Source organism: Galleria mellonella, unplaced genomic scaffold (assembly GCF_026898425.1).
Source record: "Galleria mellonella isolate WM207_F2 unplaced genomic scaffold, CSIRO_AGI_GalMel_v1 utg173, whole genome shotgun sequence".
NCBI lineage: Eukaryota > Metazoa > Arthropoda > Insecta > Lepidoptera > Pyralidae > Galleria > Galleria mellonella.
The window spans coordinates 1,763,298-1,788,259 of record NW_026442016.1 but is presented as its reverse complement, the minus strand read 5'-3'; the positions used below and the strand labels follow the sequence as shown (position 1 = coordinate 1,788,259).

The 24,962-nt window shown below is 31.3% G+C and overlaps 2 protein-coding genes across 3 annotated transcripts; one reads left to right on the top strand and one right to left on the bottom strand.

The window, feature by feature from the left end:
- The first annotated feature begins 2,993 nt into the window (after positions 1-2,993).
- LOC113515487 (uncharacterized) lies at positions 2,994-18,634 on the top strand. Of its 2 annotated transcripts, none has more exons than XM_052893428.1 (7): positions 2,994-3,172; positions 6,150-6,206; positions 13,205-13,376; positions 13,771-13,907; positions 15,101-15,257; positions 15,934-16,000; positions 17,082-18,634. In XM_052893428.1, exons 2-7 carry the CDS (start codon positions 6,164-6,166, stop codon positions 17,085-17,087), a joined length of 582 nt encoding a protein of 193 aa, XP_052749388.1. In that variant the 5' UTR covers positions 2,994-3,172; positions 6,150-6,163; the 3' UTR covers positions 17,088-18,634. The 2 variants fall into 2 exon arrangements, with proteins under 2 accessions (XP_052749388.1, XP_026755515.3); XM_026899714.3 differs by having other exon boundaries at positions 2,994-3,293.
- A 48-nt stretch (positions 18,635-18,682) lies between these two features.
- Positions 18,683-23,294, bottom strand: LOC113515455 (CDGSH iron-sulfur domain-containing protein 2 homolog). Its single transcript, XM_026899673.3, has 3 exons — positions 23,061-23,294; positions 21,185-21,387; positions 18,683-19,080 (listed from the first exon to the last, which is right to left on the bottom strand). The coding sequence occupies exons 1-3, from the start codon at positions 23,155-23,157 to the stop codon at positions 18,988-18,990; spliced, it is 393 nt and encodes a 130-aa protein (XP_026755474.2). The 5' UTR covers positions 23,158-23,294; the 3' UTR covers positions 18,683-18,987.
- Between the last annotated feature and the right edge of the window lie 1,668 nt (positions 23,295-24,962).

The window sequence follows — 24,962 nt, the reverse complement described above, 5'->3', positions numbered from 1 at the left end:
TGGGGTGTCCTACCAAGCGACATCAAATAACAGTCGCCTGCTGCCCTGGATAGCTGTCTCCCACGCGCATCTGATAACTGTTCAAGACATCTACAAGGATGCATTGTGAAAAATTTCTTTAAAAGTGACTCATCTGTGTTCCCTTTGATTGACCTACAACCACACGCACCTCCCAGTATTCTCTTAAAACATGACCCTGATTCATTTTTAATAGCACGTTTCGTCCCTCGATGTAATAGGTTACACCGACACGGATATTTCAGTAGGTCGCTGAAGTATAAATGTGGAAGCCTCAGTAACGACATAGATTTCTTAGAAACATTTGCTTTCTTTTTTTGTTTAACATATGACCTGCGGGTTTTCAATATCTTTTTACTTTTACTTTTATTGTGTCTTTCAATTTTATCTTTCGCATCAAGAACGAGTAATAATTTCTTTTTTGCATTTTTCAATTTTGCAGCTGCTCTAAATTCTTGATTGGTTCTGTGATCGGCACGTTTCTGTAAGTCCAAAAGCTTACGTTGCAATAACCGCTCTTTCTTTGATAATTCTTTTTCCTTCAGATTCAAAGCGAATTCTTTTCTCTTTAGTTTATGAAATTCGCAATTGTATGGTGTAACTACTTCATCCGAAGTATTTTTAGACAAGCATCGGTGCAACATTATTGCAAGAAGCTGTGAACCCTTTTTAGTATGCCCTAAATATGTAAATACTTAAACAAAGAAACTTAGATTTCACGAGTGGATTCTAATAAAACTGGACTTTAATAAATACCTATACGTAATATGTAGCTAATTCACATTTTTTTTATATTCTTTTTTATATATTTTACATTTTTTTTACTTTTAATATTTTATTGCATTTTTATTATTTGTGTTTTAAATATGTTTATTAGATTTGGCACGTTTAACATAACTAGAGATGAACTCTGCTGATAGTTCAGAAAGAGATAATATTATTGAGTTATTTATCTAAGACTTATAGATATAGCAATTGGACAAAATTATGCAAGTGAAAACTTGAGCCGAAGAATAAGAACTTCCCCTTTTCTTTAATTCTTGAATTCTTGATTCCTGAGTTTTATAAGTTTTGAGAAAAACTATTTAAGGTAAAACAGTACATACTTTATATTTTTTTTTTATATTATACATATATTGATATTCTACCTTTTAAAACATAGCCATGCAAGTACTTACAGGTATTTTACAGTAAACACATAGTGACCTAACATACACAAATAAAACTTGGTGAGTGGACAGAGATATCCACACACTAAGAGATAGATTTTCTGCAATCTTCCTCGTCCAAATCCAAAACGAACCTGCAGCGACGATATCTTTTTTTTACACAGAATTTAAATTTTTTTAAACAAAGAGTTAAAATATATGTAGATATTTGCTCGTATTCCCAAAGTATTTTAGAAACTAAATTACACTAATATAAATTTATAGAGGCTATTTTCTCTCTCTGGACGACTTCACGTTTGATAATAAATAATTAACTTATGGAATGATTCGAGTTTATCTTTCCTTATATTCAATGTACTTAATACACACAGATATAACAGTTACCGTTTTGTACTCTTCTTGAAATCATATATTAAAACATTATGTGGGATTATTCTAACTTATTCGTGATCTATCTGCGTGACTGGGACATGTTGATTCATTTGGTTAAAAAGTCTGCCATTCTTCATCTTAACTTACGTATATCTGTACGTACGTACATTTAGTATGTATACCAAACTTCATATCGATTAGTTAATCTGTAAAGGTAACAACCAATCGACATAAAGTTTGATATAAATGTACATAAAAATATAAGTACAAAGTATATAAATGTAACAGACATTTTTAATATTACTAGTCCTTACCCGCGACTTCGTACACGTGACCGTATATATTATATGCCAAATTGCTTGACATAGTTAAGCCGTCTTATTTTCACATTTATTATATTACTAAGGATTCAAAATTGTTGAATACCACATCCAACTTGTTTTATATCCTTCTCGGGTAGGTCACCGGCACTCAAGTCCCAGTCCTGCGGGGTTAGAATGCCTGCACCGTAAAGTCGGATTACAACTTGTCGTTATTGCCATGTCTCAAGTTCATACTACTTCTGACTCTTTCCGCACCTAAAACTCTGCTAACTGAAGAAGCAATGAATATAAAATATATTTACAACACCAAAAAACTTCGTGCGAATATATTTTGCCATGTGCACGCAAGCATAACTACGAGTCTTAACAAAAGAATTAAAAAAAGTTTAGTAATTGCTGAATATCGTACAAATTAATAAAATTGTAATTAATTAGATATCATTTACCAATTACACATAAGTAGAGTAATTTTCTGAAATCTAGCCGAAATGATGAATAATGATGACAGTAATTTTCTATTCGTATTTATTTACGAATAATTTAACTCATACAGTAAATAATAATTATAAAGATAATTAAATAAATAGAAACTCTTACGCATACCATTTTAGTTGATCAGAAATTGATCGTAGGTCAAAATTATGAATGACATTTTTGACCAACCTTCATGATTACTTGAACAAAAGTTCATTACTTCTCTCATTTTCTCAACTCGTAATAATAAAGTACTTACTTTAAATTTTCTATACACACATTGGTAATGGTAAGAACAATATCATCCATTACAAAAAAAAAAAACATTCCATTTTCATGCCATTAAGAAAAATCGATATGCAGCTCTATGTCCTCTATAAGTCTTCATTGGAGTACTCTCCTTCTCCTTGGAACTAAATATAATTGAAAAAATTATGTTTATAAAAATAAATATTTAACATATCAGATATTTGTATTGACTTCCAACTCTACTTATCATGATAAAAAAAAAAAAACATGATATTAAAAACTCGATATTGGGTCTCGTTTGATACTAAACCGAGATTGATTCAGCATCAGTACCGCATCCAACAGTGGACTTCCTGCATCAGTGAGGTCAGCGGCTGTCTGATGTCAAGCGCCGCGGGTGCGCGAGCGCAGAATACCGCACGTCGCCACACTGTTCGCACGGCTGCACTGTATACCGTATGCCGGGCCATCGCGCACACGCATCGCAACTGAAGTTATTAAAACCAGTGTTACATTAAATATACTGTACGTGCAAACCCACCCACCGGATTAAAACTTCCAGATCAGGTATTTTAGTGCTTGTGTCTTGTGTGCATAATTACATGGGAACGGGTTTTCTAATTTTACATCGCGAAAGTGTTTGAATCGTGTCTAGTGGTTATACCGGAGTTTCAAGAAAACACACTAGGTATATATGTGTTCTAAAATGAATATATAAGTTCTCATATAGTGTAATATGAAAATCTTATATTTATAAAAGAGTTATTCTGTAATTAAATCAACTTTGACAGATTTTAACATTGTTTCTTATGTGCGAAGTCTTGCTTGGATCTTGTCTACAAAGTTTTTTTTTTTTTTTTTTAATTAAATTATCCTTCGATGGAACGATATACATATATCCAGCAGTAGGAGATTACAATGGTGACGAAGCTGTACATGTATCTATGTTTAATCCCTAATATAAGGATTTCAATTTTGAAATAAACTCATAGGTATCGCCCAAGTTGTGTTTTAAAAAGATGATTTGACTAAATAAGTAAACAATATTTTCAACAAATTGTAAAATATAATTAATTACCTAGTACCCAGGTTTATTTAATTAGCTAGCTATAAGTCAATGACACTTTGACACCTAGAATCGTGTATTGGTTGTTTCGAGTGCATTGTTTCCTTATCGAGCTACTGAAGCGTCCATTTAGATAAGGGCTTTACATATAGTCATAAATACATATTATGTAGGTATAAATATATAAGGAACTTGTCCACATTATTACATTAAATAAATATTATTATGGCATTGTATAAGATTAACAATTAAATTAGTATTAAAATAATTAAAACAGGTTAATAAGTCAACAAAATCTGACTATCCCCTTAAGGATTGTTCTACAGTCGTGAACATATTTACATGTATTTAAATAATAAACTACTACGCCAAGATAGCGGATGTAGATGGCTCGGGACCATACCTTATGACAGTCTATGGGGAAAGCCTATATTCAGCAGTGGACAGTTGCTGGCGATGGTAATACTGATGACTACGCTATGACTAAGACACAGTCACCATTAAACTCAAATAGTACTTTGTTATACTGATTTTATTAATAATTTCCAAATTGTAAATAGGACAAGGTACCATGATATTGTTTACGAGTATGTATAAGGATACCATATACTATAGATAAGTGTAGCATATACGTACCTACGTACCTAAACACTATAATTTATTAGGTACCTTCAATAATAATGTATAAACACTAGAGCAAGTATTTGCTGTATGTAAATATATCATCTATGTTATGACTATGATGTATCTTTAATCACAACTTGTATTGTTATATAGAAACTTATTTAGATATCGTCACATGACTAATGACAAATTAATAAATGTTACAATATCAGAACAACAATAATATATATAACGCCGTATGGTCCCGGCATAGAATAGGCTACACCTTCCTTTCCCGTAGGTGTTGTAAGAGGCGTCTATGGGAACTTAATGGTAGAGGGAGGAAAGGGATGGTTAGCAATGGAGTTTGACGGCCCCATTGCTAGTAATATGCCCTATTAAGTCGACCTCCGCGTGGTTCCCCCTGGAAACCATCGTAAACAATTCTTGTCGAATTCGTCACGATGAGCTAACTGATCTGCTTCATCCTTACCTTTCATCTTTCACTGGTGCCCCGCCGGTGTATACCGATAGCGCAGGTGGGGTTGCTATTCCATTATCGACCATTAAAGAAACTTAATGGTAGAGGGATGGGCTGCAGCGTCCCTTTTAAAATATCACTAAAAGCCTAACTGCAATTGTCAACCCGCCTGAAAAGCATGGCAACTGCTAGCAAAACTCCTCCTATGGGGAAGGCTTATGTTCAACAGTGGACAGTTAAAGGCTGATATGATTGTAATGTTGATATAATGATAAAAATATTGACATAAATCTTGATAAAAACCCTGACACTATTATTAATGTAAATGTTTATAAAGATGATTTAATGTTTGTATGTTTGTTACCCCATTAACGACTTACTCAATCAATAGAGTTCAGTGAATGTGAATGGCATTTAATACATAAGTCGACCATAAATTTATTCAAAATTACGGGGACAAAGCTGCAAGTTTCAAATACTAATGACTAATACCATCTTACCTAGCGATCGAATAGGTAACTTCAAAAATTTTATTCTTATATTATTTACCAAATAGATAGATAGATAGATAGATACTCTTTATTGTTTCCTCCAAAAGATTACAATAGTAAATTTATTATAAATATAAATAATTACAAGAAATAATCACAATGAGAAAATAATAGGCGACCTTATCGCTAAGAGCGATCTCTTCCAGGCAACCTTTGAATGGAGAGGAGTAATTAAAAACAATTTGGTAGGAGAGCACGATGAAAAATAGATCAGTGTCTATTTATTTACTTGAAAATAAACAATTTATTCTTATCCTCTTACTCATAGAAACGTAATTTTTTCCAAGTATTAATTAATGCTTATTTATTTTATAAGTAATAATAATCTTCATAGATCATGGTTAAATAAACGCAGATACAGTTTAGTTGGTGTAGCACTATTACACTACTGAATCTTTACCGTAAAAGTGCGATGTAACCGCTACGTATATTAAGTATTCCAAACCATAGCGAAGATGGTCGTGAGTTCAATCCTATGATCGTCCGCGTCGCCTTCAAAAAAGTTCGGACTGATACTCAAATGATAATGAACATCTTTAAGAAATTTTGATCTCAGAATCACTCTCTCTATCTCTCTCTCTCTGTATAACGCTGAATACAAACTGCAATATGTAAGTAAATAAGAATCGCATATAATATTTACATTTATAACTGTAATAATTTTCGTTATTCATATCTAAATGCATACATACTGACACATGCATTCTTATCTCATTGTGATAAAATTTTAAACAAACAACGCAGAAGGAACTAAAATTGGATATAGTAATTTTTTTAGATTTACACATAGGTAGATACTGTTTCATACTAATTATTTTACCCACTTTTATTTTTCTTACAGAGGTCGGACTTCAAAAATGGCGCAGTACCAGTCATTATGTTTGTTTGTCACTGTTATAGGTAAGATAAAGTATACCAAATTAAATACTTATAATACTGTAATAGAAAAGTATAAATTCAATAGCTACTAGATATAAAAAAAAGTATTGCAATATCATAACAACTACAACACTTCAAGGTTTTCCTCAGAGGGAACAAACTAACTTGCTTTTTTTTATTTTTTTTTTTATGTATATATAATATATATTCCCAAAAAGTGTTCAACATGTCTAAAGTCGTTTTCATTTAAAAAAAAAAACCCAAGTTAATACCTAATAAAAATAAATCATAAAACATTTAAAAGCAATATACTCATACGAGTAGCTAATGATAGTTTAATATACCACAATTATACCTACCATCTTCTGAGAACTCCGACTTACGTGGGTGTGATTCACTGTTATTCTACAAAAACTTGGTCCACTTACATCCGGACTTCATTCACCGGTAATGTAGCTTAAATTAATTCATACAACCTCTCATATAAATATTCCTTTTATGTGACCATAGCACAGCGTAGCGAAACAACTACCGTCTGTCGTATTTGTACCTAAATAGTGTAACGTAGTGTAAATTTACATAGTGATTCATAACTTGTCGATGGCCATGAATGAGTGACGATTATAATCTTACTCATTTACCTTATTGCTGCGACCTTTCTTCATAGATTGGCCATAAAGTTATATTGTTCATGAAACTAATAATATTGATTAAAAGTTTCCAAAACTATAACAGGAGATCAAATTACGTTTTTAATAGATAAGTAACAGGGGGGAAAGGGATTGTTAGTAATGGAGACTAAGAATCCCATTGCTAGCAATATATCCAACCAGGTCGACCTCCTCGCGGTTCCCCCCGGAAACTATCATGATTAATTCCTGATAAATTCATCATGATGGGCTAACAGGCCTGTTTTCATCCTCATCGATCACCCTTCACTGGTGCCCCGCCAGCGAATCCCATTAGCGCAGGCGAAGTTACCACTCCATTTTCATCCAATAAAAAAAATAGATAAGTAACACTTTGGTATTAATATGCCATAAATATATAATAATAATAGATTTCTATCATAAAAATTATAATTTTGTACAGCTACAGTAACATATTATTTTGTATAGCTACAGTAGCATACGGTCTGCCTGATAAATGCGAACGAAGCTAATATAGTCTTGCAAACACAGGAAACATTCACTAGTTTTTCTGTTTAGTTGAATAGCAAAGACGACGTTATAAACTAGTCAAATATTTTTTTAGTATATTTAATATAAACATACAATAATTATTTCTAAATCTATACTTTTCTTATTAAGAAAAAAGTAAGAGAAAGGTCGGGTCAAACTTCGAAGGCAACAATATCTGTCTCTCCTTTTCAGGAAGCAGCTATACCAAATACAGCATCCGTGTCCAATTACTCCACTCCCTGTCTATTCATTACTAACTTAAGAAACAAATTTCTAACATTAGAAATTTTCAATATATTTTTGTGATTTTTTAAAACTAAATAAATAAATAAAGATTCAAATCGTGTAGACAATAAATTTGTGTCCACTATGGTATCCACTGAAACTCTGTTTTTTTTTTTAAGAAATTGTCTCTATCACGTATCTATCTTTGATGATTGGTTTGCTAAAGATTTTTGTTGGGGTTTGTTAAATAGCACAACAGATATGATTTAATTTTTTTCATTTTATTTTTTTAGTATATGTATCTTTTCTTATCTTTTTTTATTGTATTTGCTGTTTGTGTGCTGTAAGTGATGCAAATAAATTATTTATCTATCTATCTATCTATATGACTTTAGTGTATTAGTCTTGCTAAAAACTTGGTGACTAATCAATAGATTTGGAAGACGATATTTTTTGTTGTAAAATCAAAATATTTTCGCAACAAGAAAGCCAAGATGTGACTCATAAACATACCAAGAAACAGGAACGATTCATTGTAAAAAAATAAAAATAAAAAGTACCATAAATACTAAAATGAAAGTTCAACTGTTCAAATCGTATGATGAGAAATTTTTTGTACAACGATGAGATCACAAGTATTAATAAATTAATAAAATCATTACTTATTTAAAATAATAAATTAAGATATTTAAATATATGAATATATAATATATGATATTTATATGTATTCGTCCAATAGGTATGTCAATATGGTATATTTTAAACGCTGCTCATCTGATCTTGTGTAAAGATAATTTTCCTTCAGATTGGTTGAAACTCTCAAACTAAATATTCTCATATATTATTTAAATGAAAAGTTTGTTTAGTGTATGTGTAAATAAATAAATAAATACTAAATTCAAGTTTTTAAACACATCTACTGTCTAGAGTTTGTATTTATTAAAATTACTAATCACAAGTTGTTTATTGCTTGGATGCTTCATTTCAGTTCAACTCTACTCTTATAATTTGGGTAGAAGGTTAATCTTACTTTTTATATATTTTACATGATAAAAATACACAGATTTCAACAGTCTATCTAATCTAATTCTCAATTTGATTATACTTATCAACAATAAAGCCTTTCTAAAAAAGAGCAATAACCAAAAAAAAAAAAAAGGTTTAAAATTCCAGCGAACATTTTAGTGATTGTCAGTGGGTATTTGAGTTCACTCATACTCGTATTGGGACGATGATTCTTGAAAAGATAACAAGGCACTTAACCAATTTAGAACAAGTAAGCCGGTATGTATGTATGTAGGTACCTGTAAGTCAATTGACACAACGCTATTATTTCACATTCAAATTTTTTAAAACTGTAAGTACTTTAAAACGATTATTGAACGAATGTAATAAATCGATCACTTGCATGTCAAATAAACAAGTACATCAAATTATATAGTTTTATAGGAGAATCGATCAATCAATTAATCAATAATTTATTTGAGAAACATAGATGGAAATACATTGTTAAAATACATTTAGTAAGCTCTCTATGATTAATCCATAAAGTCTACAAATAATTAAAGTGTTAAATCTAAACAAAAAGAGATTTCTTTGATATAACATATTAGGTATAGGACAATTTATATTCTTATTTATAGTATGTTCCATACGTATCTCTGTCGCCATACATACTCGTAGCTGTGTTTCAACTTAAAAGGTGGTATATAGTGTAAGGAACTACGGAGACACACCACACGCCTTAATCGCAGATTCCTCATAAATTGCAACGTATATTATCCATAGTTCAAGTTCACTTTCTCGTTGATAGCTACGATTAAAGTGCAGGTCGCCTCAGATGTTATAGTTGTTATAGTTGCTGGCCGAGCGCAAGGTTTAGAGTTCCATTTCAAATCGAACTCTACCTCCAGTATATTGTGGCTTGTACTCTTAATCGCCTTTTATTTATTCGCCCTGAGAATGAAAGGAAATGGAAACCGGTGGCGTTTTTTTTATTTAGGAAAGGTTAGTACCTTACTTAAATAAAAAAAAGGATGCACGAACTATGCCAATATACATTGGACGACAAATGTCGCAAGCAAATTACAATGGACTAGATAATTATTGTGCAGCATAGATAATAGAATAACTATGTTGTATTAAATTATCAGACAGCCTATCTATAACTAACAAACAAATACAATTATCCTATAAATACTTCCTATAAACAGTACAAGAACTAAAGCAATACCAGTGATCTAACTGAACACGGAAACTCGGCAGAGGCAGCAACTCTTCCGGCATTTGGTGGCAGCCAAGTGCGCCTCGATAAATAGCCACTAATACCTTGCTCTGAGTAAATAAATGATAATGTTTAATATCGAATAAAACAACACCACGGAAAATACCTGACATTATTTAGTAATGTTTATGGCCATTACCTACTGATACCATGCCCATTCTGAGGGCTCGACGACCAATTATCACTAATGACTAGTGATGGTCTGAGAATCATCTCAGTATTACAGTCTGGTATCGTGTTCCTCAATCGCAATATTTAAATGTATTATAACAGTTTTTATTCCTTGATTCCATTTTAATTTTATTTTTAAGCCCTTCCCATCGCACCGAATCCAGTTCAGGCAGGTGCAAAGTTTTTTCATTTTATTTGCTCTATTCATTTCAAAATCTGTTTTACATGTTTTCTACCTATCGCGCTGTAGAAATCAGACAGTATTTATTCTAAATACGTCGTTTTGTTTTAAAGACGTATTTAAAAGTTAATACATCAAAATATTCTCTAAATTAATAGGTATTTAATCTTAATACAACTTTCACTTGGCATATGAGGCCAACAGGCTATCTCCATGCAAATCAATAGGTACAAAAAATGACTCATTCGTCTCCAAGCATATTCATATTATACGATTTTAACTTTGGCCTGGGTTAACTCATCTGGGAACTGGTTTTTAAACCGTTAAGCATATATTAACTTAAAGTTACGCCTGACCTACTAATTGAAGTGTGTTAACGCAGAGTCAAATGTTTGCATTTCGATAAGTTTTAAAGTTGCTGCAGTTTCAAATCTACACGTTAATAGTTTGTAAATATTAAATTTAAGTTCGGTGATAACGGTTTTCGTTAAAATAACCCACACGTGGTGCTGCTAAGCCATAAATTTGTTTATTGTGTCACAGAGACAATATTTTAAACTTTTGTACACTACAGTTTATGATAATGCTGTATCGTTTATCCATGGCCCATACTTATACAATACTATTATACTTCCATCTACGACTATCACATTTAATCGTATTATTTACAACTTTTAAACGCATAATATTTGTTTATTCTATAAGTAGTTTTTTGATTTATGATCGGTTCTTTTCCACATGGAATAGGTAGATATTATGTAAACGACAAAGATATTATTTACCGATTTATTGTCAACTTTACTGTTTTATTAATACCCAGGTGTAAATTTTAATAGACAGAGAGAGATACATTCGAGTACATACGAGTATACCATATATAATAATATATAATATAAATACAGTACACTTGTGTAAATAGATACTTTTATAGTCTCGTGATCTTAAACCATGTAACAGATCAATTTTCGTAATAATATTCTAGAATTTACTAAACTTACGGATGGGTACGAATTTTGATATACCTAGTATTCGCAAATTTCTCCAATGGCATATACCAGGAGGAAATGGCCCCCAATCCTTTTGCTCGGGACCTTTTTTTATCGTAGTCTATAGAGGAGACCTATATTTAGCAGTGGACAGTTAACGGCTGATCTGAAGACAATGATGATGATAGAATAGACTTGTATTCACACACGACTTCGTCCACGTAACCAGGATTTGTTAAAATTTAAATAAAAAGCAATCATGTCCTTCTCTATTCCAAATTGTTCGTCTCTAACAATTTTTATGACGATTAATAGAGAAGCTAAGGTACCAAGAAATAACAAATAAACTCACATTTACAAAGGATATTATAGCGGAGGAGGTCTTCCTCTATCTTAATGAGTATGTTTTGATTCATTTACTAACATGGGTACTGCGCTCAGCTAACGAATAGGATCCTTTAATAGAGACCATATATTACTAAATTTATGTACCTTTTGGGTGGTGTAACAGTTTAACACACAGCCGCACCTTCCGATGGTCACAGGTTCAATTCCCGCTGATGAATGATTTATTACAAACATTTATATTTATGAGTATATATGTTTCTATTGGTTTGGATATTTTCTACAAATAATGTGTGTATTTATAATAAAAAAATATTTAAACAATCAACAATGTCAGTTGTCTGCAACTTCGTTTGTGGTCGTATCATAATGTTGAATACCTAGCCTATAATCTTTCATAAGAAATGAACTATCAAATGTAAAAAAAAAAAATTCATATCCGACTATTACTTCAGACCAACAAGCTTTATTATATTAGCTATATAGATTATAATAATTATAATAATAAATTATATTTACACCTTAACTATCAGAACCTTATAATAAACTAACAAGTATTGCGTCCCAATTAATTTAATTATGTGACAAAAACATTTATATTTTAACGACTTAATTAATACATACCTAAATGAAAACAAGATCATGAACTTCGGATCATCGACCGCGCTCATCTATTTTTATATTTAATTGACTTGATTTCCAAGAATATCTACAACGGGGGAGATATATTCAATAGTGTGCCAAATTTCTGGTTGATTGGTTGGAGAGGATTTTTTTAATATTTTTAGCGGTAAAATTTTTCCCTGGAAAATGTCACAAAGAAATAAACAGCATTGTGTTAATTAAATTTGCCACGAAACAATGATGTCAACAACAAATAAACATCTTTTATTAGTTAGATACCAAACCGACCAACAACAATTTAAATGCCTTCGTTATATTTTGACTATTAAACTTTTCCTTTTTCTCCATTTTCTTATGTTAATAGTTACATATATATAACATCTATTGACTTTATTTAAGGAGAAAGTTGTTTTTAAGCGATTTCTAAAAGACGAGTTGCTTAATTGGCCCGTAATGTATATAACATACAAAATTGACACTACATGTTCTGTTCATTAATTCTGAATAATTATCAGAACTGATTTTAATCATTGGATAGAAATGATACAAGAGTTGTAATTGAACCAGATACATCTAGCGGTGTAGGCGATTTTTTTATATTATAAACCTCATAACTAGGCTACCAAATACGTATTCATTTGTACCTAAATCAAAATATTTTTTAGAACTTATTAGTTAGCTATGAACTTTCTAGACAATACTGTCATCCAAGCTCATATTTTTTTTTTGCTGGGTGAAAATGGTATGGCCTGCTCTAACGGGATACGCTGGCGAGGTACCAGTGAAGGGTGATAGATGAGAATGAAAACAGGTCAGTTAGCCCATCGTGATGAATTCATCAGGAATTAACCATGATAGTTTCCAGGGAGAACCGCGAGGAGGTCGACCTGATTGGGTATATTGCTAGAAATAGGATTCTCAGTCTCCATTACTAACAATCCCTTTCCTCCCTCAAGCGTATATTATTATTTAGATTATAAAATGAGAAACATCGTATCCATAACAATTTGTTATTGTTACAGGTATCGGACTATGTCACAGTCAGAGCACAGAACCTGTAGAAACAACTAGATTAGAAGAGAACACTCTTCCCAGTCTAGGAAGAGAAGTAGAAGACAACAGCCGATACAAAACTCTAGAAGCGAACGCCACGCTATTGAAGCTGCTTGTAAACGATAAACAGGGAGTTAGCAAGTATGTAAAATAGAATTATCATTTTATGTTTTTTTTATCGCTTTATTTATATCTATAATATTTTTATAACTGCTACTACTAAACTACAATTAAAAACGAAGTTAAAGACATAGACTATAAAAAAAATATAACTAATATTTTTATACAACTATGATGGCAAGAAAGTTTATGGTCCATCGAATGGTATTTTCCGTAACCTATGGACACCTGCAACATAAAGGGTGGTACGTATGCATTGAGCCTTACTACGCCCTTTTTGGAGAAACCCATACTATAGTCTAGAGAAAACCACGGCGGGGAGCTCATTTTACAACCACTCACAGAAAAATACTCTTCTAAAACTGCACGTGTGTGACCATTTCATATTTTATATGTTCCTTTTTTTTATTGTTAGAACGGAAGTGTTCGATATGCTGCACTCTCGTGATGATGACCAGGACCATATAGATCTGCCAGTATTTCCAGAAGACACTGAAAACTCACGAGCAGAAGTTCCTGCGACACCTGATTCCCAAGTTGAATTTTTGCAAGGTAATTGACATCTTATGACTTACGAATAGTTCAAAGACACCTAAGGAGTAAGGACCTGACCACATGTACCATAGATCCTGAATCTATCTCGACGTTATTACATAACGTACGTTAATCAGTCGGTGATTTTTACAGCCTTAATACGATTTTTATTATTTTATTTTTATTACCAGAGGGAGATTTTGTACAAAAGTCGATTGCTTGGGTACCTCTGTCCCATTCGTGTTTCTACCGTGAAGCAGTTGTGTTTGCATGGCTGTGTTTCGGTTTGAAGGGTGGGATATGGCGTGAATTTACTGGGTACAGAGGAATAACACCTAAGTCCTCAGGAGTGGCAACGCATGAGGGGTATCATGGGCGAAACAGTATATTCTGTTATATCCATGGTACTGTTCATGTCTATAGGCGAGGGTTACCACTTTCCATCAGGTGGGCCGTCAGCTTGTTTGCCATTCTGTTGTATAAAAAAAAAAATATTAGGTACAACAAGTTGCTTAAATTATTACGCAAAATATCAACTCTCGTCTACTGTACTCTAATTATCAACTCCGTGACGACTGCGTTTACGCTACTTAGAATCTATGTGAGGACAAGTCAAACCTTTACTGCAGAATAACAATTTATTTACTTCATGATTTATTACTTTTATTTAATCGTCACGACATATTATTAATGTTACTATCTATAGTTTAAATCTTTTTAATGTTATATATGCAAAAGATTGTAACGATGGATGAATGGATATTTGTTACTCGAAAGAGTAACAAAGATTGCGTGAAAACACAACATTTACTGAATGAATTTGAACGAAAAACTGTATAAGTATGGGTTATATCCTAACTTAGCTCTAATCTAAAAGTACTTTATATACTAATTCACGCGGGTGAAACCGCAAAATACAGCTAGTTAATATAATGCTCGTACTTATACGCCAACTTTTCAGCCAAAAAACCTGTGATACTGCAACTTTTCCATGATCTTTTGTGCTAGCTAGAATACTAAAATAATTGAAAGCATTGGCCATTTTTTTATTGAAATCCAACGATGTCAAAATATGGTAATTAAAATATAATTATGTAGTTAAAAACATCAAAATTAAGATAAAATATAAACACCAAAAAAAGGTGTATTTAAAAGAATCTGTTTCAGTTACAATAATATCTACACCGTATTTTATGGATATTTATTCTCAGCTGAAACTGCGACTGTCCGCAAAGACTCTATGGCGAGACGGTACTCGGCAGCGCGCGGGGAACCAGTCGGCACAGCGGCGGGCATCATGGTAGTGATCACGTGTAGCATCGTATGCCTCGGCTATACTGGACTAATCGTTTGGAGGAGGATATATATGTGAGTTGAATTGACAGTACTACTATTATTATTAGTTACCTACTCTTTCCCGCGAGGAACCATTTAGTTTAATTAAATTAAAAGCCCTTTTGCAAAATCTCTAGTTTCTTTTCATCTGTAAAAAGGGTTTCAAACCGACGCTGTCCCAAAATGTCGCGCTGTCTCCAAATGTCACGCTGTCCGAATTTCGCAAGAAAATTTCTGAAATTCAGAATAATTATCACAAACTGTTTTATCGAAATTTAGTTCTATAGGCAACCCAATTACTTCGCTATCATAGATTCTTCATAATAGATAATATTAAAACACTACAAGTATATGCTATATATTAAAACTAGAACGAAAATATATAAAGATTATATCCGGCTCGAAGGACCGTAAACTACTTATAAATACCGGGATAATGAGAGCGTCGCTGGGAAACTGGAAATAATATACTCGTATTATGGCTTCCCAGTTTATTGTGAAGCCTTTATTGTGTTAACATGTATGTGTAACCTGATACATGCGCTCCAGGGGCCCGCTGCGTAGGAAGCGGTCAGCTGTCACGGAAACAGCGTCGAGTATAAAATTAATGTACATACGTCGAAGGACTTGTGCTAAATGGAAGAAAGAATAAATTAAATTATCATAAAACATTTTCCCCTGAGATTTTTTTATGCAAATTCTGTTACAGGAAAAGAAATGGACTAAAGCATGAACTACTAAGAAACGAAGAAAATATTGCTGAAACGCGAATTGAAGTATGTACTTGTTACAATAAATACTAGTAATAATAATACGATTAATGCATGCACAAACGAAGGACGTACATTTTTGTCTCGATAATACCTTTCATATAGAATTACACACATGTCATCTACAACGCACATGTGTCCTTACTAATAAACGGGTTATTATATTGTTCCCTCGTCTCTCTCGTCTGCGAAGGGTTTCATTTTTCACGTTTCCTATAGTATTCCGAGCTTACTTTGCATTTTACATTAAGTGCCGTATGAGTTCTTTGTGGTAACAGTAAACCACTAGTTCAGACATGTAACAATAATATTATATGTATTACTAATACAAATGTGTATTATTCTTGAAACCCTGGCACTTAATGTAAGTGGATAGTATTCATGTTTTAATTAAAGACCAGTTGGGAAGATAATTATCATACTGTGCTCTCTGTACTCAGAAGGGACACGATGGTAATGCATGACCGCAGATGCCACAATAGATATACATAGTACTCTATAATATCCTTCGTTTTTTTTTTATTTAATTATCATACATAAATACATTAAAAAAATTGGATTTTTAATACCACTTCAACCTCTTGGGCTTGTGTGTGATACTTTACATTCGGTTCTCAAATATCACTATTTACATTAATATTCTGCTGTTTTACCAAGGTTGGACAGTAAATAATCTCTCAGTTTAAATTTTATGTTTTTGACAGTGATATTGTTTATTTATGTTATTCATATATTAAATAAAGCTTTCCTACTAAAGTATCCGATCCCTCTATTTATAAATTGATTAAATAAGTATAAACAAATAGCAAAACAGATATTCTAGGCACAATAAATAGTATTATTTTTTTTTTTATTTTTCCAATATAAAACACAACGTTTACCGCTTTCCTTTGAGTACATATAAAGACCAAACTCTATCGAGTGTCCACTAGATATGCCTAAATAGATGGTATCTTTACCTACATATTTCGTCAGATTTGCTCTTTTATCATTTCTGTTAAGTAGAAGTACTGAATTAATCAGTATCAATGAAATAGAACTATCTTAAAAATAATAGTATAAATACCTGTTTTTATTTTAATTTCAGTTGTGAAAACTTCATTGCCAGCGGTTATACTCCAGTATCGTGGATATTCTTACAAAGTGACACGAATGATATAGCTCTTCATAGTACCTACAGCAGAGTCACGTGAAATACATAAACATTTCTGCATTGTTTTTTATAGCAAACAATGAAAGTGATAAAAAATCATCTCTAAAATACTTAGTAGTATAGAGTTTATATAATCTACTATTATTGTTGCTGTACTAAAGTTTTAAATGTACTTTGAATTGCTTTTAAACGTATCTTATTTCGTTTCATACGCGATCAACAAAAGACTGAATTTTATTAGATATTCTATATAAAAAAATGTTCACTAATATGAATCTTGAAGCCTGTTTGATATATTTGTTAAAAAAAATTATAGCCGTGTTTATAAATTGTGCACTAAACTTATGCACTAGAAAATAACTTGCCATACTTATAAGAAAGTTCAACAGTTATTCATTAGGTTAATGTTTGAAAACATTTGTAATTGTCTATAATGTAACTGATTACATACTAGTGTTTATGTTATAATACACGTGGATGTAAAACGTTAAAGCTAGAAACAACGAAAAAACCGTTACAATCACTTTGCAATATGTATACATGTTTGTATTTTATATATATTTTTAATAGGTGTTGTGGGTGACCATGGGCGGCGGTAGTCACTTACCATCAGTTGAGCCGCATGATCGTTTGCCCCCTGTGTTGTAAAAAAAAAAATATTTTTTTAAACGAAAAATAGTTATCACTTTTCATTCAACGTTTCGTTAAAAATAAGATCATATGTTTGCCTTAAAATATCTACCTATCATGAAACTTGCTTAAAAATTCACAGAAAACATTGCGCCATGGGACTACAATACTTTATTATTAAGAGTATATTCATTTATCTACGTTACCAAGTGATTTTCAATGTTTAAAATATTATATTTTAAATATTACAAATCACTTGAAGTTAACCTACTAGTCTTAATAATTATATGATGGCTAGCGTAAGTAAACTCTGTAAGGACCTATAACGATATTATTCTTTTATGGTATGACATTATATTAGTAAATATAACGATTTTGTTAATTTATGGGATTAGTGTGTTAAATAAGTAACAGATAATGTCATATAAATAAATGAATCACAATTAAATGTGCCATAATAGATTCCTCTAGGAAATTATTACCGTCGCAATGGCGCTGCGACTCCAAATAATGTAAATAGGTACTGTATTTTAACTCACACCATATAAAAGTATAATTATTATTATAACTATAATTTTTAAACACTGATAACAATACAAATAAACTTATTTTTCTATAGTATTTACATCGTTGATAATTGGTGGCGCCACTGGACCGGTCATTGGCCATTTTAATGACGAAGTTTAGGAAATATCTAAACGATACTTTAGTTATATGTATTGATGATTTGTATGTAAGTATAGAATATAATTGGCATGTTGAAATGTTATTTATTTATATTTTAAAGTCGAACATGTCTGTGATGTGATTACATAAGGAGCCAATATTTGGTAAATAAAATTGTAAGAAATTATCAATTTTTTTTTTTTTTATTTTACACACATTTGGAAACAAATGATAACATCTTTATTGGTAACATTCCAAAAACTTTATTACTCTTGCATAAATACTTAATAAAAGCAAATATTAATTATCACTGGTCCAACTACAAAATTGTAAGGATATTACATAAAAAACGATTTAAAAAAATTAACTAGAAAAAAATACAATCAATATTAAAAATAATGCTAACTTTAAATTCATATTTAAGCATAAAAACAAATTTTAAAATGCATATTTTTTACCATATTCCGACAATTTAAGCTAAGTAATTATTATAATCACATTATTATCACTATTGTCTAGTTGTATTTGTGAGCTTGGCTTGTGTCTACTTGTTCTCTTTGTGTCTGACGACCACGGGTCCGGTGTTATCACCAGTGGCTTTATTGTGAGCACCATGAGCGCCGTCGCAGTACGGCCACTGTAATATAAATATGTATATAAATTTAAATCACTTATACTTATCACTCATTGAATTTAATTATATTAAAAACAGGTCTACTTGAATTTTTTTGCACACATCATTTTTTATAAAAAATTCTATGATATGTCGTTTTAAATCGATACTTTAAAAATAAAACAGACAAAAATAGACAATAATACCTATATAATTTAGAGAATAATTTTTATATGTCGCTATTTGTCTATTTTATAATTTTTTAAATATAAAAAAGTAATATTTTGAAAATTGTTATCATAACAACTGTTTAAAATTACTGGATATCAGTTTTTGCCCCTAGTATCTCCTATATTACTACTAGCCTACTATTTATACACTGACCAACTTTATACAGGGTTGTATTACAAGTTTCCCTTCTCTTGTACTGAGTACATTTAAAATAAATACTATTTTTAAAACAATATTCCACACATTTCTTTAAATAATTTATTTGAATACAATGTAGCAGCACAACAATCAAGAACTACTACACCTGAATCTGAGATGATAATTATGAATAAGTTTTTATTTAATACCTTTATGCGAACAAAATAAATAATTAGAACATGTATGTACATATAATACTGTTTTCATGCAGAAGCTTTGAGCATAACTCATAGAGAAGATTGTGGTTGCTTAATATGCAATGACGATACATAAAAAATTTCAAATACTGCTTCAAAAGAACAATAAAAATTAAATAAATAAAAAAAAACTATGTTCACATTATGAAATAAAAAGAAAAATTAACAATCACTGCTTGTAATATATGTAGGTATGTTATTTAGGTCTAATGATAATGACATGACAAACAGATAACACTACCACATATAATCTCAAATTAAATACCACCACAGTTTGTTATTATGATAAATATATTTTACTAATCACCTAGTTAACTACATACTAAAAGTAGTCCATGTTTAGTCTGTAAAGGGGCATTTCAACCCTTCAAAACAATCATCCTTATAAGTTATTATTATAAAATAATATCATTATGCATACCGACTTAAAGTTTTTACAGTTTCTAGGTATTAACTCAACCTTTTAATAATACTATAAGGAAAACAAACACTTCCAAATATCTCAAAATTCTTGTGGAAAATAGCTCTTTTGTAGATTATTAAATATTTGACCTACTGCATATAATTTTTAGAATAAATAAATTAGATAAGTACACACTTTTATTATTAGAAAAAAATCTATAAAATGTAATCTAATTCATTTACAGCCTTATGACTATTTACACATAATATCATGTAATATACAGAATAAACATTTCTGTGTACTAATGATGACCTATATATTTTAGTGACATATAGTGCATATAAAAGTGAGACTATTTCTTATCAATATGTGCTTATCATTATCATTTATCTTACAAACATACTGCTTTTTATGTTTAGATAAGTAATATCATGTTATATAACTTACAAGAAGGGAAGGGAAACAATTTATCATTAAAAACTTTGAAAACAACTAAATCTAATAACATTATATAGGACAATAAATAAATTATTGGCTAAATGTCTGGTGATAGCATAATTTTTAACAAATCAATCACTTAAAAGAAATAAGACAACACTTAAATACTTGAAAAGTATCACTTTAATGCTTTGACAACCTCTGTGCCACTCTAGTGGGCATGCTTCTTTGCACAAATGTGGTTCTTGGTTAGGTATTCTAGGGAGGAAAGGAATTGTTAATGATGGGGTCTTAACAGCCCTATGGCTAACAATATACTCCATCAGGTCGACCTGTACATAATTCCCCCTGGAACCCATCATGTTTAATTCTTGTGGAATTAATCAAGCATACTGACCCACTTTTGTCCTCACCTGTCATCTATCACTGATGCCCTATCAATGTATAATAATAATAACAATAGAGTAGCGATTACCATTCTATCATCATCCATTTAGAAAAAGCTATTCTAGGTTATGCTCACCCAGATGTTCATTGCCATCAACCATTCATAAAATAGTCTCCTAGCTTGAAAATTTTTGCAATTGGTGTAATTGAGTGACATTTACTATATTTTTATTTATTATTTTACAGATAGTAGTAAATCATAATAATTACATACATTTTTACTCCTCCAACATCTACAGAGTGAGGCCTTCTCTGTGATATCTTCAATATCAATAAAATCAACAACTTTATTGATATCCTTTCTGATGCTGGGGTTGACCTGGCCCACTTCTCTAGCTTTCTTTATAGTTTGATATGACACGTATGAAATGCCACCAACTGCAAGTGTAGGTGGCACTAAGGCAAGCCAATCACGAACTGTAAAAATAAATGTTATAATTAGTTAACCTTAACTTTTATCATCATCATCATCCTTTTATATTATTTTTGTGTAATATTCCTTTTTATATGTAATTGTACTCATGCTTTCCTGGCTGAGCGTATTGGAAGACTGTAAGGCTCATCCAGTGGATGTAATAAATAAATAAATGTCCACTGCTAAACATAACATCTCCCCCTTGGGGGTTTTGACAGTAGTTGCCACGCTTAGCAGGCAGATTGGCAGTCATGTTTTGGAGATGTTTTAAGAGGGATAGAGAGATACTGCTACCCATTCCTCACCCTCCCTTGATCACCATTTACAACACCCAAGGGAAAGGAAGGGGTGGCTTATTCCATACCGGGACCACACAGAACATGTTACGTGCTAACATAACTTTACCACATACATATACAATTATACAGTTAACAACTAACGGTTGTTTACCAAACACTACAAACTAAAATAGAATTAGCATCATTTTAAACCAATATTTTGCTAGTAAAACTGAAATTTTTTCTGAAAGGAAGATGAGATGAAAAGTGACAAAAAAAATATTAAGCAAGGCATCCTAATTAAATAGATCAAGCTATCAAATATGGGAGGATCAAATATTTTTATCATTTTTCTACTTGTTTCTTTGGGAAAAATATTCACATTTACTGATAACATACTCTTTTAAAAGAGTGCATATGATTTCAATTCCACTTTATATAATATTGAATAATCCACTGGCTGAATCCAGAATATTACAAATGTAAAAAAAATATTTTATTGCTTTTAGGCACCTTAATAGCTTATTATCATTAAATTAATATTAATAATTATTGTTTATAGTATAGAAAATAAACATAGGCTACTTTTTATTCTAATTATTAGGACTAATACATATACATAGGGGGGAAAGGGATTGTTAGCAATGGAGTTTGACAGCCCCATTGCTAGCAATATGCCCTATTAGGTCGACCTCCACATGGTTCCCCCTGGAAACCATCGTGAACAATTCTTGTTGAATTCGTCACGATGGGCCAACTGACCTGCTTCATCCTCACTTATCATCCTTCACTGGTGCCCCACCAGCGTATTCCGATAGCGCAGGCGGTATTACCAAACCATTATCACCCATTAAAAAAAATACATATACATAGATAATAACTTAATTTCTGACTGTAAAATAAATAAATTAATAACAATGGTTTATAACTAATAATAACAACCTATGCATACAAAAAGTATGCATAGCCAGTTATGTAATAAAAGTAAATAACAAACATTGTCAACATCATCAATTTGTAATTAAATGCCTATTATGATGCACTGACATTAATATGAACTAATTATATCTGAATATTAACTTAAACAAATATATTATAGTATATCAAATATGATGGTATGCCATAAACTACACAATGAGGACAAGATTTTTACATGAAACTGTGCCATTAGACGCTCAAGGTTATTTTATGATAAACTAGGTACTACTGTCACGCTAGAATACAGCCACTAAGTATTTCAAACATATAGAACAATGTTAAAAACATATCTACAGAAAATTACTTTTACATTTATTATACAGTTTTAGGCGAACACAGGCAGGTAAATTAAACAAACTTGTTATCTTGAAAGCTACAAGGCAGACTTTAGGTAACACATGGTGAAATTAATACTTTACCTCCCAATCGAAACCAGCCTCCGAAAGAATCGGGGATAGGTAAACTAGCTAAATAGTTAGGGATTGTAACTTTAATTAAATTAGATATTATATACATTTTCACTTAATATAAATATAATTTCACAAATAATGAACACCAACGTTTATGAGAGTTAAAGAGTTAAAAGAGTCGATCTAGATAAGTAAAAGTACAAAACCAGTCATCAAACACAACCAACCAACCACAAGACGGCGAGGAATTAATCACTGCTACATAAGAGTTGGCATCACCCTCACATTGAGAAACTGGAGAAAGACTATGCAACCATCTTTAAGTATTAAAAAATATATTAATATTCATTATGCTATGCAATCATTATAAGAAACGGGTAAATAATAAAATGTATGATGAAGTAATTCTCTTTATTTGGTAATAGTAACTCTTTATCTGGTAGTAATATCAGAAGTAATATAAGAAAAGTGACGAAGACAGAATACAAAACATAATAGAAAATTAACAAATAGAAAAATATAGTAGCCAGTAATATGCCACATATGCATCTATCTAGAATATCCATACTGATAGGTATCACGACAACCCTAACTGCTTGCTAGTATAAAATGTTCAACTAAATGGACTGGTTACATAGATTATGGAAACACATTTTTAATCGAAATAATACAGACCAGCTACATGTCAGAAATTAGCGACAGCAGATAGTAATCTATATAAATGACTATGACATTTATTGCCGCAATAAAAAATAATACTGTCAACTTTAGTGATGAAACCTAAACCTAAAAATATTTACAATCTTTTTTTGACTAACATTGTGATCGAGGGGGGGGGGGGGGTAAGGGATTGTTAGTAATGGAGTCTGACTGCCCCATTGCTAGCAATATACCCTAGCAGGTCGACCTCTACGCGATTCCCCCTAGAAACCATCAAAATGAATTCGTCACGATGAGCTAACTGACCTGCTTCATCATCACTTAAGATCACTCACTGGTGCCCGTCAGTGTATACCTAAGAACAAGATATTACATAGAAGGAATGATAAAAACATATATCATATGGTTGCCTCCTTTCTTCTTATGCAAATTAGTAAGAAAAGAACGAAAGATACATCATTAGTTGCTACATTTCTCAATTCATAGTAAGCTAATTTATAAAAAATGTTTGATATGTTAATTATTTATCAATAACAAAGTTGACATTACTGGATTATATATTCGACACAGTTTATGTAGAAAGTTTGCAAGCAAGTTTTATCTGAATTTGATAGGATTAGTAAAATTTATATATATTCACGTATTTGTTATTATTTTAATTTGAATACTTGAGCCTTCAGAATATTAATTAGTTTAAATATTTTTTTCTGTTCATTCATATACACAATATTTGCTATGTTTCTAAATATTGTATTTAAATAAATGAAATGTTTTAAGCATATTTACACGTAAATTATGAAATTGTAAGTATTTACTCTATTATTTATAATTAAGGTAAAGCATACTTAATTCTAACTAATTACATTTAGTTGGAACTAATTCAACTTCAATACGTAAAAATAATAAATAAATATTTTGATCATACTCCTGCCAAAACAACTTCGAGCTTACATTGTGCAAATTATTATTGCATTTTTTCTCTCACTTTAATATCATCATATCAACCTTTAACTGTCCACTACTGAACATAAGGTATCCCCTTAGTGGGATTTTGCCACTAGTTACCACACTTGGCAGGCGGATTGTCAACCGCAGTCAAGCTTTCGAATTGTTTTAAGAGGAGTACTGTTTCCTATTCCTTGCTCTAACAAACAGGTTATTATATTTTTCAACTCGTGCGTTGCCAATCTATATACTTTATAATAAATAAACTAAATATTTTTCAAACCTTAGTTTGAGAAATGTTCACCT